Here is a 15,459-nt window from a genome sequence, read left to right as displayed (position 1 = left end):
CGTTTCGATTGCAACACAAGCAATCATCATCAGGTATAAATGAAATAGCAACAAAAATCTAACCAGAAAACTGCGAATTGCCCGATGATGCTGGATGCAATTACCAGCGAAACGTCGTACTCAAATTGTAAATGTTGTGGTTTCACGCTTCAACACACCGGTGGGGCTAAAGCAGTGAACTATTTGTCTTTTGTCAACGTGACACTTTTTTACTGATTGGCCGTGTCGAGTGGTGGAGGGTTACGACACATTTATAAATAACGCGGCGATCTAAACCCAAAAACGTTGATTATGAATAATATTGGTCGCGAAAACCTACGTGTTAAACTGACATCGGTGGAGGTGGGTTAGGACATTACCCTGAAACAGAAACACGTGCTCCGACCCCCGCTTTTCCCCAGGCACTGGGAGGGCCGCCGTGATGGGACCTTGGAGTCCGCTGAACCCTTGCGAGATGAGCTTTGGGTACCCCATGTCTGGGACTCCATTATCCAGGCGCCAGTACTTATCCCCCTGTGACGCACACACACACACACAATACGCACGCGGTACGCACGCGAGACATACACAATTGAACACGTAGTAGTAGGGCTTTAGCCAACAATATTTTCCAAAATAGAGGGTTTTTTTTACTCTTTGTATAATTCGGTAAAGTCACGTAGGTAAAAATAAAAAAAAATGAAAACGAATGAAATTAAGATAATTGTTTTTTTACCCTTTTATCTGGCAATAAAACTGACACCTTTTTTTACGAGGAGTCATGTTTCCATAGACCACAATGCCTGCGGTCGGAATGCAAACAAAAAACATAACTCTGATAATGTATGCACTGTCCTTGAAGTTGATTGGTCCACACCCGAGACAGCTTTCCTTAGAGCCTAGTCTCACATTGGTTGGACCAGATGATGCCAAAAGGCGCACAACTCAAAGACAATGCACCATCAGAGTATGAGAGCTTGGGGTAAGCATTTACACCATTGGAACCTCATTTGCCAGTAAAAAATATGATTGTTTTTTTTTACCCTTCTATCTTGCAACAAAACTGACACTTTTTACGAGGAGTCATGTTTGCATAGACCACAATACCTGCAGTCATAATACAAACAAAAAAGACAACTCTGATAATGTGCACTGTCCTTGAAGTTGATTGGTCCACACCCGAGACAGCTTTCCTTAGAGCCTCGTCTCACATGAGTTGGACCAGATGACGCCAAAAGGCACCTTTAAAAAAAAAATTATCATATTTTTTACTGGCAAATGAGGAACCAATGCTGTCAATGAAATAAAATCACGACCTTTCGGAAGCAACACCTACGCTTCAGTAATTTTGCTGGAGCAGTCGCACCTGATTATGGTTGCTTGTGTTGCTTCCGAAACGTCGTGATTTTATTTATTTGTTTTCATTTTTATTTATTTTATTTTTTACCTACGTGACTTTACCGAAAAAAACAAACAGTATGGATCCTTGCAGTCACGAAAACTTCAAATCTAGAATAGAGGTTTGTGTTGGGGTTTGATCGTATGAATGTAAATGTGTCGTTAATCCCTCCACCACCACCACCCGACACAGCCAATGAGTATAGGGTTTGTCACGTAAATTAAACGTGCCCATTCCTTACTCGTTCAGAACTAACTGGTTGTGTATTGGAGAGTAAACCCACGGCAACATTTACCAATTCGAGATACCGTGAAGTTTCGCCAGTTATTCCAACAACAACTAGCATCATGGGACCTCCTTTGCCAGTACCAAAAATATGAGAATAGGTTTTCCCCTTTTAATCATTGTTACACGCTTTGATTGAACTCACTGTCTGTTCTTCTTGGTTCTTTCGGTAAAGTCACGTAGAAGGGAAATAATAAAAGAATAAAAATAAAACATAATAAAATAATTCTCACGACGTGAGACGCTGTTTTCCCGACAGACCTGTTCTTCACCTGAGGACGGCTGCTTGCGTTGTGGCCGAAACGTCGTGAGAATTATTTTATTATGTTTTATTTTTATTCTTTTATTCTTTCTCTTCTACGTGACTTTACCGAAAGAACCAAGAAGATGAATCCCTACAGTCACGAAAGCTTTAAATCGAAATTTCACTGTCTGTTGTTGTCATTGTATCCTCAAATCTTGTAACTCATTTTAACCCACTTCCCAATGTGGTATCGACTGCAAACTTGGTATACTTATGTCATTCTGATGACAATATTATATTCTATAATTAAAAAAAAACATTTTAAACGATCGTTTTACATGCTTTCTATGAACTCTGTTGTTGGACTTGGATCAGGTAGGACTCAGGTGGCTGGGGCATGTGCTTAGAATGGAACCAGAGTTCCAGAGTGAAAGCTACCGTAAGTTGGACACCACACGGGAAAAGACCACAGGGGCAGGCCGGAGACCACCTGGAGGCTATGGGCCTGTCTTGGGGTGAACCAGAGCAAGCTGTTGGAACCTCATTTGCCAGTAAAAAATGATAATTGTTTTTTTACCCTTCTATCTGGCAACAAAACTGACACCTTTTTTACAAGGAGTCATGTTTGCATAGACCACAATACCTGCAGTCATAATGCAAACAAAACACACAACTCTGATAATGTGCACTGTCCTTGAAGTTGATTGGTCCACACCCGAGACAGCTTTCCTTTGTTGCCAGATAGAAGGGTAAAAAAACAATTATCATTTTTTACTGGCAAATGAGGTTCCAATGGTGTAAATGCTTACCCCGAGCTCTCATACTCTGATGGTGCATTGTCTCTGAGTTGTGCGCCTTTTGGCGTCATCTGGTCCAACCCATGTGAGACTAGGCTCTAAGGAAAGCTGTCTCGAGGGTGGACCAATCAACTTCAAGGACAGTGCATACATTATCAGAGTTATATTTTTGTTTGCATTATGACTGCAGGTATTGTGGTCTATGCAAACATGACTCCTCGTAAAAAATAGGTGTCAGTTTTGTTGCCAGATAGAAGGGTAAAATAACAATTATCAGAACAAGCTGCTTTGAAGGCCAACCAGCATGGCATGGGCTTGTTGACGCGGTGCTGCGTCATTGACATATACCGAATGTGGAGCATCGAGGCCTCCCCCGTACCTTGAAGATGTAGGTCTTGGGCTGACAGCTACAGCGGGTGAACATGGCGTCGATTGGGGAAGGCACCCGCCACACCGTGGAGACCCTTTGTGGGACCAACCTCAGTCTCAGGTTCCAGAAGAACGGCCCTGATGGTGGAGGGGACATCCGCAGCTTAGCATGCTGAGGGTGGCACAACACAGCAGCAGCAGCAGCAGGGGGGAGCTCTACTGCTCATAGACTAACATTGTACTATAGACTAGCATTGTACCATAGACTAGCATTGTACCACAGACTAACATTGTACCATAGTCTAACATTGTACCATAGACTAACATTGTACCATAGACTAGCATTGTACCACAGACTAGCATGGTACCACAGACTAGCATTGTACCATAGACTAACATTGTACCATAGACTAGCATTGTACCATAGACTAACATTGTACCATAGACTAGCATTGTACCATAGACTAGCATTGTACCACAGACTAGCATGGTACCACAGACTAACATTGTATCATAGACTAACATTGTACCATAGACTAGCATTGTACCATAGACAGACATTGTACCATAGACTAGCATTGTACCACAGACTAACAGTGTACCATAGACTAGCATTGTACCATAGACTAGCATTGTACCATAGACTAGCATTGTACCATAGACTAACAGTGTACCATAGATTAGCATTGTACCATAGAATAACAGTGTACCATAGACTAGCAGTGTACCATAGACTAGCATTGTACCATAGACCAACAGTGTACCATAGACTAGCATTGTACCATAGACTAGCATTGTACCATAGACTAGCATTGTACCATAGACTAACAGTGTACCATAGACTAGCCGTGTACCATAGACAGACATTGTACCATAGACTAGCATTGTACCATAGACTAACAGTGTACCATAGACTAGCAGTGTACCATAGACAGACATTGTACCATAGACTAGCATTGTACCATAGACTAGCATTGTACCATAGACTAGCATTGTACCATAGTCTACCATTGTACCATAGCCTAACTCTGTACCATATTCTAACATTGTACCATAGACAAGCATTGTACCATAGACTAACATGGTACCACAGACTAACATTGTACCATAGACTAACATTGCACATAGACTAGCATTGTACCATAGACTAACAGTGTACCATAGACTAGCAGTGTACCATAGACAGACATTGTACCATAGACTAGCATTGTACCATAGACTAGCATTGTACCATAGACTAGCATTGTACCATAGTCTACCATTGTACCATAGCCTAACTTTGTACCATATTCTAACATTGTACCATAGACAAGCATTGTACCATAGACTAACATGCTACCACAGACTAACATTGTACCATAGACTAACATTGCACATAGACTAACATTGTACCATAGTCTAACTTTGTACCATAGACTAACATTGTACCATAGACTAACATTGTACTACAGACTAGCATTGTACCATAGACTAACATTGTACCATAGACTAGCATTGTACCATAGTCTAACTTTGTACCATAAACAGACATTGTACCATAGACTAACAGTGTACCATAGACAGACATTGTACCATAGACTAACATTGTATCATAGACTAACATTGTACCATAGACAGACATTGTACCATAGACTAACATTGTACCATAGACTCGCATTGTACCATAGACTAGCAGTGTACCATAGACAGACATTGTACCATAGACTAGCATTGTACCATAGACTAGCATTGTACCATAGACTAGCATTGTACCATAGACTAGCATTTTACTAGCATTTTACCATAGACTAGCATTGTACATAAATACGTGTTGCCTCCTACGAAGACTCCGTCTCCTTACAAACCCACTACACATGGCCACAATCGCACCACTGTGACTTGTGACTGTAATGTCGCACAATATGGAGGAGATGCGGTGCAACATCAGCGTGGTGATGTTCTAGCGGATGCGGTCAATGGTTCCGCTGGTGACTTCAAGAAGGAGGAGGAAGTCAAATCCAGGTGGAGGTGTGCGATGATGTTTTGGTGTTTAATGAAGAGGTGTGTATTCGATCATGATCAGTTCTATAACGATTTAAAGCTTTCGTGACTGCAGGGATTCATCTTCTTGGTTCTTTCGGTAAAGTCACGTAGAAGGGAAGTAATAAAATAATAAAAATAAAACATAATAAAATAATTCTCACGACGTTTCGGAGGCAACACAAGCTTCCGTCTTAAGGTGGAACCGTCACAGCACGATAGCTGTATAAATCATTTACTTGATACAGCTATGATGCCGCCGCCACGAAGCCGTTCGGCAGGCGCCCCATCCCCGTCTTCGCCACCACCAAGCGACGGAGCCAACCCCTCGTCCCCCTCACCTCACCTCACATGAACACACCCGCACGCATTCCCCGCCCCCCCCCCCCAATAGAGCTGGAAGAGAAGGTCACCTGATCGACTGGTTTTTATCCGAGAAACCCTTATCGGGATTAACTCTCACGGTTTCCGGCGATCAGGGAATTGGACGACCTCCCCCGACGCTACTTTGCACCGCGGCGCTGCGACCGGCCTTAAGATGGTATGGCCGCGGTTGAAGCGCATCCCCCACACACACCACCCACGTGTCGACGGGGCAAGCAGGGGAGGGACCGCAGGGGCTCTTGCGCATAGTCACGGAGGGTTGGGATAATTACGCTTGAGCGCGCAGGCACCATTGTTAGAGAGGGTAAGGGATTAATTAGGATTTACGCCACGCACGCCGCACATTGATTAGCATATCAAAAACGCCCGGAACCGCCGTGCGCGTGCTAGGGGGCAAGAGCCCATTGTTAAGGAAGAACTCAGAGCCGCATCCCTTTGATGTAGGCAGGATAAATAGGGGGCTCAAAGGGGAAATCGCTCTCTCACTCCAGCGCCAGGGACAGGACGCTCTCCAGTCCAGCGACCCGGACGTCCGTGCGACGCATCAAGGTACGCTGCTGGCACAGGGATCAACGGACCGCCGTGAGCACCTAACCGTGAGTAGCAAGGTGAATTAGGATCATAGCCGATAAATAGAGAATAGATTCAGGGGTGGTAGAATAGGCCAGCCTCGTCGACCCATACTGACTCCACAACCAGTTCCAGGTAGCAAATAATAAATCCTTAATAGCTGCCCGTGTCTCCGTGTGATCTCGCTGAGAAGTGGGAACGCGTGTGGTGCTGTGTACACAGCGGCTTGTCACGTGGGAGCGCTGCGTAGAGCTGCGCAAAAGTGGGTATCGCGTGGGTGCAGGTGTGTGCGCTCGTAGCGTGGGGAAAGGGCTCGGTGCGCCCACAGGTACCAGCTCCGTCTATCACCGCAGGGACTCGCGCAGTGTGAGGGCAGCGTCATTCGCCCTCCGACCCCTGACCCCCATTTAATAGCGCGTGATTCATGGAGAGACAACGCAGCGTTTACAGGTGAACGAGAGCGTGCGGCGAGCTATGCCTCTCACACGAGCTCGCGGAGGGACGGACAAGGGAGGGGAGCCGTCGGGCGATGAGCCCAGCGATGGCAGCAGCTGCTCGCAGAGTAGCGAGGGGTCGACGAATAGCAGAGCCCCTGCCATAGGCACGGAGCAGGGAGGGACTTCGGGGACCAGCGGCCCCAACACAGCTATCGTGCTGTGACGGTTCCACCTGAAGACGGAAGCTTGTGTTGCCTCCGAAACGTCGTGAGACATATTTTATTATGTTTTATTTTTATTATTTTATTACTTCCCTTCTACGTGACTTTACCGAAAGAACCAAGAAGACAGTTCTATAACGGTCAGGAGGCCTGCAAGCCACACACATCCGGGATCAAAACTCGTACCTTTCACCACGACAGTGTCTCCGTTGGGCAAAGTCGATATTCCGCTCACCGGTCTCTCATTGCAGATGTCCTTGTCCACGTAGTCTGTACACCAGAGGAGAGGGACGGTGGTACACAACATCAAATTGCCATGAAGAGTGGCAGCCAAGGTTATAATAGTGGCAGTGCCATCGTAGTTATCATCGTAGACTGATACTGGGCCCGTAGACTAGCACTCACCCATAGATTAACACTGATCCATAGACTAACACCAGAACTATAGACTAACACTGGACCCATAGACTAACACTGGCTCCGTAGTCTAACATTTGGACCCATTGACTAACGCTGAACCCATAGACTAACACCGAACCTATAGACTAACACCAGACACATAGACTAACACTGGACTCATAGACTCAACACTGGATCCATAGACTAACACTGGACCCACATTAGCACTGAACCCATATACTATAACTAGACCCATAGACTAACACCAAACACATAGACTAACACTAGACCCATAGACTATAACTATACCCATAAATTAACACTGGACCCGTAGACTCAAGCCAGACAGAGACTAAAAAACCTGTTTCAAAAAAAATTGCTACGTTTGTTATCTCAAACTGCCTATTTCTCACCAAAAATGTACCAGGCTCTCATAGGTCAATTCGCTCTTTCTCTCCCCCGGCCGCTTCGGCGTGGATTTCCACAAAACTCTCTCTAAAATTCACCAGTCTTCTTGGTTCTTTCGGTAAAGTCACGTAGAAGGGAAGTAATATAATAATAAAAAGAAAACATAATAAAATCATTCTCACGACGTTTCGGCCACAACGCAAGCAGCCGTCCTCAGGTGAAGCTTTAAATCGAAAAATTTCACCAGACTTGCTGGGTCTTTCTCTCCTCCAGCCACCGCGGGGTGAATTTCCACACAGGTCTCTCATTGACATGCTAATTTCTCTGCTCCAGCAGACCCACCTCTCTCTCTGCCTCCACCCCTCTCTATTTAAGGCCACGACACAGAGGCATTGGGTCTCTGTGTGTCTATGTTGTGTGTCTCTCTCTCTGTGTGTCTCTGTGTTGTCTCTCTCTGCTTAGTGTGTCTGTCTGTGTGTCTATGTGTGTGTCTCTCTCTGTGTGTCTCTGTGCGTGTCTCTCTCTGCTTGTGTCTGTCTGTGTATCTATGTGTGAGTCTCTCTCTGTGAGTCTCTCTCTGTGTGTCTCTGGGTGTCTCTCTCTCTGCTTGTGTCTGTCTGTGTATCTATGTGTGAGTCTCTCTCTGTGTGTGTCTATGTTGTGTGTCTCTCTCTGTGTGTCTCTGTGTGTGTCTCTCTCTGCTTGTGTCTGTCTGTGTGTCTATGTGTGAGTCTCTGTGTGTGTGTCTATGTTGTGCGTCTCTCTGTGTGTCTCCGTGTGTGTCTCTCTCTGCTTGTGTGTCTGTCTGTGTCTATGTTGTGTCTCTCTCTGTGTGTCTTTGTGTTCTCTCTCTCTCTCTCTCTGCTTGTGTGTCTGCCTGTGTGTCTCCGTGTCTGTGTTTTTGTCTCTCTCTCAAATTTAGTTCTACCTGATTACGGTTGCTTGTGTTGCAATCGAAACGTCGTATTCTATTATTTAATTTATTTTCTTTCTACGTGACTTTACCGAAAGAACCAAAGAATAATTCCTGCAGTCACGAAAGCTTCAAATCAAGTTAGAATACCTGTCTTTGCCACTGGGACTTGCCCACGATAGTTACCTGTGGTTTTCATCGTTGGGACTTGCACTCTGGGCGGCCGATACGTGCTGCCCTCCCCAGACCCATTGTCAGGCCACGATTGGTCGGTGGTCATCTTTCCGGGTCTGCGGGTGATCACTCTGTACACGGCCGGGATGGAGATAAGCAATGGACAATAACTGATGGCGATAGAAAAAAAACAGCCGGTGAGTTTTAGTTTAAATTTTTTACGTGGTGGTTTAGCTGCTGCAGCTCCTTACTATTAAAATTCCTTCCCTTTATTACTGCTAACCCTACCTCCTCCCTTTGATGCTGCTAATCCTACATAATGCACGGGCATAATATGACTTTGAGACCCCCCCCCCCCACCTCCTACGCATTCCACAAGTATTGACTAATCCCATATCTGCATTTTCCATAAATATGCTAAATTTATCTGCTGATATGCAAATTCCTTTGTCAAGGCGCCCTTCCTCCCCTAACCCAGCTTAAATATACGCTGCCAAGCTTGGTGGTGCTCATTCAGACGCTGTCTTTCCGACAGACCTGTTCTTCACCTGAGGACGGCTGCCTGCGTTGTGGCCGAAACGTCGTGAGAATTGTATTATTTTATTATGTTTTATTTTTATTTATTTTTATTATTTCCCTTCTACGCGACTTTACCGAAAGAACCAAGAAGATGAATCCCTGCAGTCACGAAAGCTTTAAATCGAAGCTTACTCTTAGTTTTTTCATCGCTGAAGTCACGTCGGTAAAAAAATAAAATAATAAATCAATTGAATTAAATGACGACGTTTCGGAAGCAACACAAGCAATCAAATCTTCGTGATTTAATTTAGTTGTTTTCAACAACTAACAGGTCTGTCTTTCCGACAGACCTGTTCTTCACCTGAGGACGGCTGCTTGCGTTGTGGCCGAAACGTCGTGAGAATTGTATTATTTTATTGTGTTTTATTTTTATTACTTTATTATTTCCCTTCTACGTGGTGACTTACCGAAAGAACCAAGGAGATGAAGCCGGTGACTTTACCCCACAGGTCGAGGCACACATTAAACCCAGTCACCACGGTGGCTTAGGAAATGTTAACTACCTCGCCTGGCATGCAAGGAGGTCGTATCCCTATGTATCTCTGAGCATCTCTATGTGTGAGTCTGTGTATCGCTATACGTCTGTGGGGAGCGGTGAGTGTAGCGGTTAGCGTGCTGCGCTATGAACCTGGCGACCCGGGTTCGATTCCCGCTCACGGCCAACACCAGTGACGATTATCTGAACCGGTCCTGGGCCTCCCCTAGGTCGACTTAGCCTTAAATGAGTACCTGGTGCGGTGTGTAAACATCGCCACTGGGGAGACAAAGGCGGTCGGGCGTGGTGCTGGCCACCCACCCCCACGTGTACAGTTCCGGCCTTCATAGGTGTTCGCTAACGGCATTTGCCCCTACAGTCTGTTAAGGCTATATGGGGGATCTGTTATATGTCTGTGAGTCTCAATGGGTTTACAATACGGCCCATGGTTTCTGGATTGCATGGATACAATCGTAACATTCTGGCTTGTATAATGCAGGTTTACACCATTGGAACCTCATTTGCCAATTAGCAAAATATGATAATTGTTTTTTTACCCTTTTATCTGGCAACAAAACTGACACTTTTTTTTACAAGGAGTCATGTTTGCATTGACCACAATACCTGCAGTCGAAATGCAAGCAAAAAACACAACTCTGCATTTCGACTGCAGGTATTGTGGTCAATGCAAACATGATTCCTAGTAAAAAAAAAAGGTGTCAGTTTTGTTGCCAGATAAAAGGGTAAAAAAAAATTATTATAATGCAGGTTTGTTTTTGGGCTAGATCGCGTAAATATATAAATGTGTCGTTAAACCCGCCAACACCCAACACAGCCAATTAGTAAGGTTTGTCACGAAAAGAGAACGTGCCAAATCGTTACTAGCACAGCACACCGGTGTGTTGGAGAGCCAAGCCACAACATTTACAATCTGAGCACGACGTTTCGCCCGTAATTACAACTAGCTTCATCAGGTGACAGCCAGATGTGTGGCTTTCGCCTGATAAAGCTAGTTGTCACCTGTATTATGGATGATATTGGTCGCGAAAGCCTACGTGTTAAATTGTGGCTTATCTTTAACGTATCTTTATGGGTCACTGTGTGTCTCTATTGGTCTCTATGTATCTCTATGAGTCTCTCTGTTTCTCTATGCGTCTCTCCGAGTCTTTACAGGTCCCAATGCATCTCTGTAGGTCTCCCTGTGTCGCTAAATATCTCTATGGATCTCTCTGTGTCTCTATGCGTGGTCGAAAGACTTTAGTGTTCCAATGATCTTGAGAGCTAGGCTGTCTGGAGTTATGCTCCTGGTAGCGTTTTCCATGGTGGTAAGGTCGAGGGGGAGGCCCGAGACCAAGTACGATCCAAGATGTCTAAGTACTACCACCCCCACCCAGCAGGTGGAGGTGGGCTGCAGAGGTTTTGTGGCAACATCTACAACCAGACTGCTTAGAGACCTGGGAATTAAGGGCCAGAGCCAGCGTTCGGCAATCAGAGCGGTATCGGAGGCGGCAGAAGGCAGCAGTCAGTGGCTCTGGATGAAGAGGAAAGACCCCAGCTGGGCCCCGAAGTGAGAGGGCCCAGAGGTATGCAGTCAACAATGCTTGACTCAGGGAGGAGGACGCCCCTGGGAATGGGACACAAGCGTAGGATTGATCACCCTGTCGCTGGCCGCCTTTGGGGAGGGTGTATAGTATGAAAGGCCGAAACACCCTAGAACCCAAAGGTTCACTACTGACGATGCGCTCCCCAAATTTCACCAGGCTCACTGTTCATGAACTCTTGGAAGTGCTTTCACAAAGGATAGTAACATCTCATTCTGTGTTCTTTGGAATCCACCCCCACCCAGCAGGTGGGGCTCTATAGCTTCGTGCGGCAACTCACCTATGCATCTTTATGTGTCTGTGAGTTTCTATGGGTTTACAATACAGCCCATAGTTTCGGGATTGCATGGCTACAATTGTAACCATTATGGCTTGTCTTTAACATATCTCCGTGGGTCACTATGTGTGTGTCTCTATCGGTGTCTATGTATCTCAATGGGTCTTTCTGTGTCCCTATGTGTCTCTGGGTTTATGGTACATAGAATAAATATTGTGGTCACGTGTTCGCTACCTCTCAGCAGGCCACGTGGTGGTGGAGGCCACGAGGGAAGTGGACAAGAAGGTGGTAAGCGGTTCTTGAGTGGTGGGATTTGGAGTTGTGGTAGGCATTGTATTGGTAAGTGGTTCTTGAGTGGTGGGATTTGATGTTGTGGTAAGAACGGGAAAGTTGGTAAGCGGTTCTTGAGTGGTGGGATTTGGAGTTGTGGTAGGCATTGTATTGGTAAGCGGTTCTTGAGTGGTGGGATTTGATGTTGTGGTAAGAACGGGAAAGTTGGTAAGCGGTTCTTGAGTGGTGGGATTTGGAGTTGTGGTAGGCATTGTATTGGTAAGCGGTTCTTGAGTGGTGGGATTTGGAGTTGTGGTAAGCACGATATAGTTGGTAAGTGGTTCTTGAGTGGTGGGATTTGGAGTTGTGGTAGGCATTGTATTGGTAAGTGGTTCTTGAGTGGTGGGATTTGATGTTGTGGTAAGTCTGGTGTAGTTGGAAAGTGGTTTTTGAGTGGTGGGATTTGATGTTGTGGTAAGGATGGTGTAGTTGGTAAGTGATTCTTGAGTGGTGGGATTTGGAGTTGTGCTAAGAACGGTATAGTTGGTAAGTGATTCTTGAGTGCTCGGATTTGGAGTGGTGGTAAGAACGGTGTAGTTGGTAAGTGATTCTTGAGTGGTGGGATTTGGAGTGGTGGTAAGAACGGTATAGTTGGTAAGTGATTCTTGAGTGGTGGGATTTGGAGTGGTGGTAAGCACAGTATAGTTGGTAAGTGATTCTTGAGTGCTCGGATTTGGAGTGGTGGTAAGCACGGTGTAGTTGGTAAGTGATTCTTGAGTGGTGGGATTTGGAGTGGTGGTAAACACGGTGTAGTTGGTAAGTGATTCTTGAGTGCTCGGATTTGGAGTGGTCGTAAGAACGGTGTAGTTGGTAAGTGATTCTTGAGTGGTGGGATTTGGAGTGGTGGTAAACACGGTGTAGTTGGTAAGTGATTCTTGAGTGCTCGGATTTGGAGTGGTCGTAAGAACGGTGTAGTTGGTAAGTGATTCTTGAGTGGTGGGATTTGATGTTGTGGTAAGAACGGTGTAGTTGGTAAGTGATTCTTGAGTGCTCGGATTTGGAGTGGTGGTAAGAACGGTGTAGTTGGTAAGTGATTCTTGAGTGCTGGGATATGATGTTGTGCTAAGCACGGTGTAGTTGGTAAGTGATTTTTGAGTGGTGGGATTTGGAGTGGTGGTAAGAACAGTGTAGTTGGTAAGTGATTCTTGAGTGCTGGGATATGATGTTGTGCTAAGCACGGTGTAGTTGGTAAGTGATTCTTGAGTGGTGGGATTTGGAGTGGTGGTAAGAACTGTATAGTTGGTAAGTGGTTCTTTAGTGGTGGGATTTGGAGTGGTGGTAAGAACGGTGTAGTTGGTAAGTGATTCTTGAGTGCTCGGATTTGGAGTTGAGGTAAGGACGGTGTAGTTAGTAAGTGGTTCTTGAGTGATGGGATTTGGAGTGGTGGTAAGCACGGTGTAGTTGGTAAGTGATTCTTGAGTGGTGGGATTTGGAGTGGTGGTAAACACGGTGTAGTTGGTAAGTGATTCTTGAGTGCTCGGATTTGGAGTGGTCGTAAGAACGGTGTAGTTGGTAAGTGATTCTTGAGTGGTGGGATTTGATGTTGTGGTAAGAACGGTGTAGTTGGTAAGTGATTCTTGAGTGCTCGGATTTGGAGTGGTGGTAAGAACGGTATAGTTGGAAAGTGGTTCTTGAGTGGTGGGATTTGGAGTGGTTGTAAGAACGGTGTAGTTGGTAAGTGATTCTTGAGTGCTCGGATTTGGAGTTGTGGTAAGAACGGTGTAGTTGGTAAGTGATTCTTGAGTGCTGGGATATGATGTTGTGCTAAGCACGGTGTAGTTGGTAAGTGATTTTTGAGTGGTGGGATTTGGAGTGGTGGTAAGAACAGTGTAGTTGGTAAGTGATTCTTGAGTGCTGGGATATGATGTTGTGCTAAGCACGGTGTAGTTGGTAAGTGATTCTTGAGTGGTGGGATTTGGAGTGGTGGTAAGAACTGTATAGTTGGTAAGTGGTTCTTTAGTGGTGGGATTTGGAGTGGTGGTAAGAACGGTGTAGTTGGTAAGTGATTCTTGAGTGCTCGGATTTGGAGTTGAGGTAAGGATGGTGTAGTTAGTAAGTGGTTCTTGAGTGATGGGATTTGGAGTGGTGGTAAGAACGGTGTAGTTGGTAAGTGATTCTTGAGTGGTGGGATTTGGAGTTTCAAGAGGCACCGTGACAGTCAGTGGTTCCTGAGTGGTGTGAATTGTAGGTTCAGGAGTCAGAGCAGGTAGGGACGGGGCAATGGGAGCCAGCGGTAGCTTCAGAGGGAGAGTTTCTTTACCACTCTGCAACAACAATAACAACAACAATCAGTGGGCAAGCAATATCTTGAACCTGTCTTGTGACTCATTTAGGTAAACTCCATCATCGCACTGGTCAACACACTTTTTCTGGCATAAGGTATCCCAACGGTTTTAAGGTAATTTTGGGGTGCTGATTCCAAATCTGGCATCAGTTTTTGTCTATCACATCAGGTTATTGAGATATCAAATATTGCATTTTCAATAAAAACTGCAGAAGAAAAATATTAAATAAATGTGGATATTTACATAAAATGATTTTATAAACACACTATCCTAAAAATACAGCACCATATTTTAACACTAAAGCAGTCACTGACTCGCAACAACTTGCAATCATAAGTGACAGAGTTAATTTCGGGCAAAATCAATGAAAATGGGGTATGCCGATAGTATAATAAGTATAACCAGTAAAAACAAAGTTTTTCACTATAAATCCTTTATATGCGTGGCGGCTAGAGTCCTCTCGTCCTCTGGCTTGAGATGGCTGCCACCTATGGGTCAGATGATTGCATTGCACCAGTAAGCAATTGGTAATTAAATCTAATATTTTTGTCCTAAAAAGTGTACAATTTTGGAAAAAAAATTTCACGAACATTAATTGTCACACACAACGAGTCTGTGTGGAAAATGACAGCTCGATTGGATCACAGGAAGTCGGTTAAAAAACGACCGAAAGATTTACACGGTCCTAAGCAAGCAAGCGAACTTAATATAAAGGATTTAAAAATTAGATGTGATAGAGCAAATCTGAGATCAGATTTGGAATCAGCGCCCTGAAATTAGTCTAAAACAGCTGCAAAGGTCCAGGCCAGATTTTTTTTTGACCAGTGTCATCATCATGAGCCACTTGCAGATTGCTTTTTCACCTCCAAAATTGGCACAATCCAAAATGCAGAATAAACCTAAACCCTGGGTCCTCCTGGCCACAATTCTCCCCTCCTCATGGGACATTTTGCTATATCATGGGACATTTTTTTGCCAGTTTCAAAATGTAAAAAATAAGAATAGGGTAAAACCTCTTCTTGGTTCTTTCGGTAAAGTCACGTAGAATGGAAATAATAAAATAATAAAAATAAAACATAAAACGTAATTATGTTTTATTTTTATTATCTATCTGGTGTTTGAACATAAAACATAATTATGTTTTATTTTTATTATTTTATTATTTCCATTCTACGTGACTTTACCAAAAGAACCAAGAAGATGAATCCCTGCAGTCATGAAAGCTTTAAATCGAAGGGTAAAACCTATTCTTATTTTTCATAATTCGATACTAGGGGAAATGTCTCGTGATATCGCTGCTCATCACAAACTATA

At 44.6% G+C, this 15,459-nt stretch overlaps 1 protein-coding gene across 2 annotated transcripts in view; it reads right to left on the bottom strand.

The window, feature by feature from the left end:
* The window catches only part of LOC133359968 (mucin-2-like), a 35,765-nt gene that overhangs the window by 5,711 nt on the left and 14,595 nt on the right, over window positions 1-15,459 (bottom strand). For both annotated transcript variants that reach the window (XM_061578533.1, XM_061578534.1), the window contains exons 6-10: window positions 11,765-14,124; window positions 8,611-8,729; window positions 6,891-6,974; window positions 3,084-3,211; window positions 360-513 (exon numbers count right to left, since the gene is read on the bottom strand). In XM_061578533.1, coding sequence (XP_061434517.1) covers window positions 360-513; window positions 3,084-3,211; window positions 6,891-6,974; window positions 8,611-8,729; window positions 11,765-14,124 — 2,845 coding nt within the window. The remainder of the gene's footprint in view (window positions 1-359; window positions 514-3,083; window positions 3,212-6,890; window positions 6,975-8,610; window positions 8,730-11,764; window positions 14,125-15,459) is intronic.

Source organism: Lethenteron reissneri, chromosome 66 (assembly GCF_015708825.2).
Source record: "Lethenteron reissneri isolate LAM-NWPU_2019-01 chromosome 66, ASM1570882v1, whole genome shotgun sequence".
NCBI classification, from domain to species: Eukaryota; Metazoa; Chordata; class Hyperoartia; order Petromyzontiformes; family Petromyzontidae; genus Lethenteron; species Lethenteron reissneri.
The sequence above is the reverse complement of the archived record's forward strand: the minus strand, read 5'-3'. Positions and strand labels throughout refer to the sequence as shown.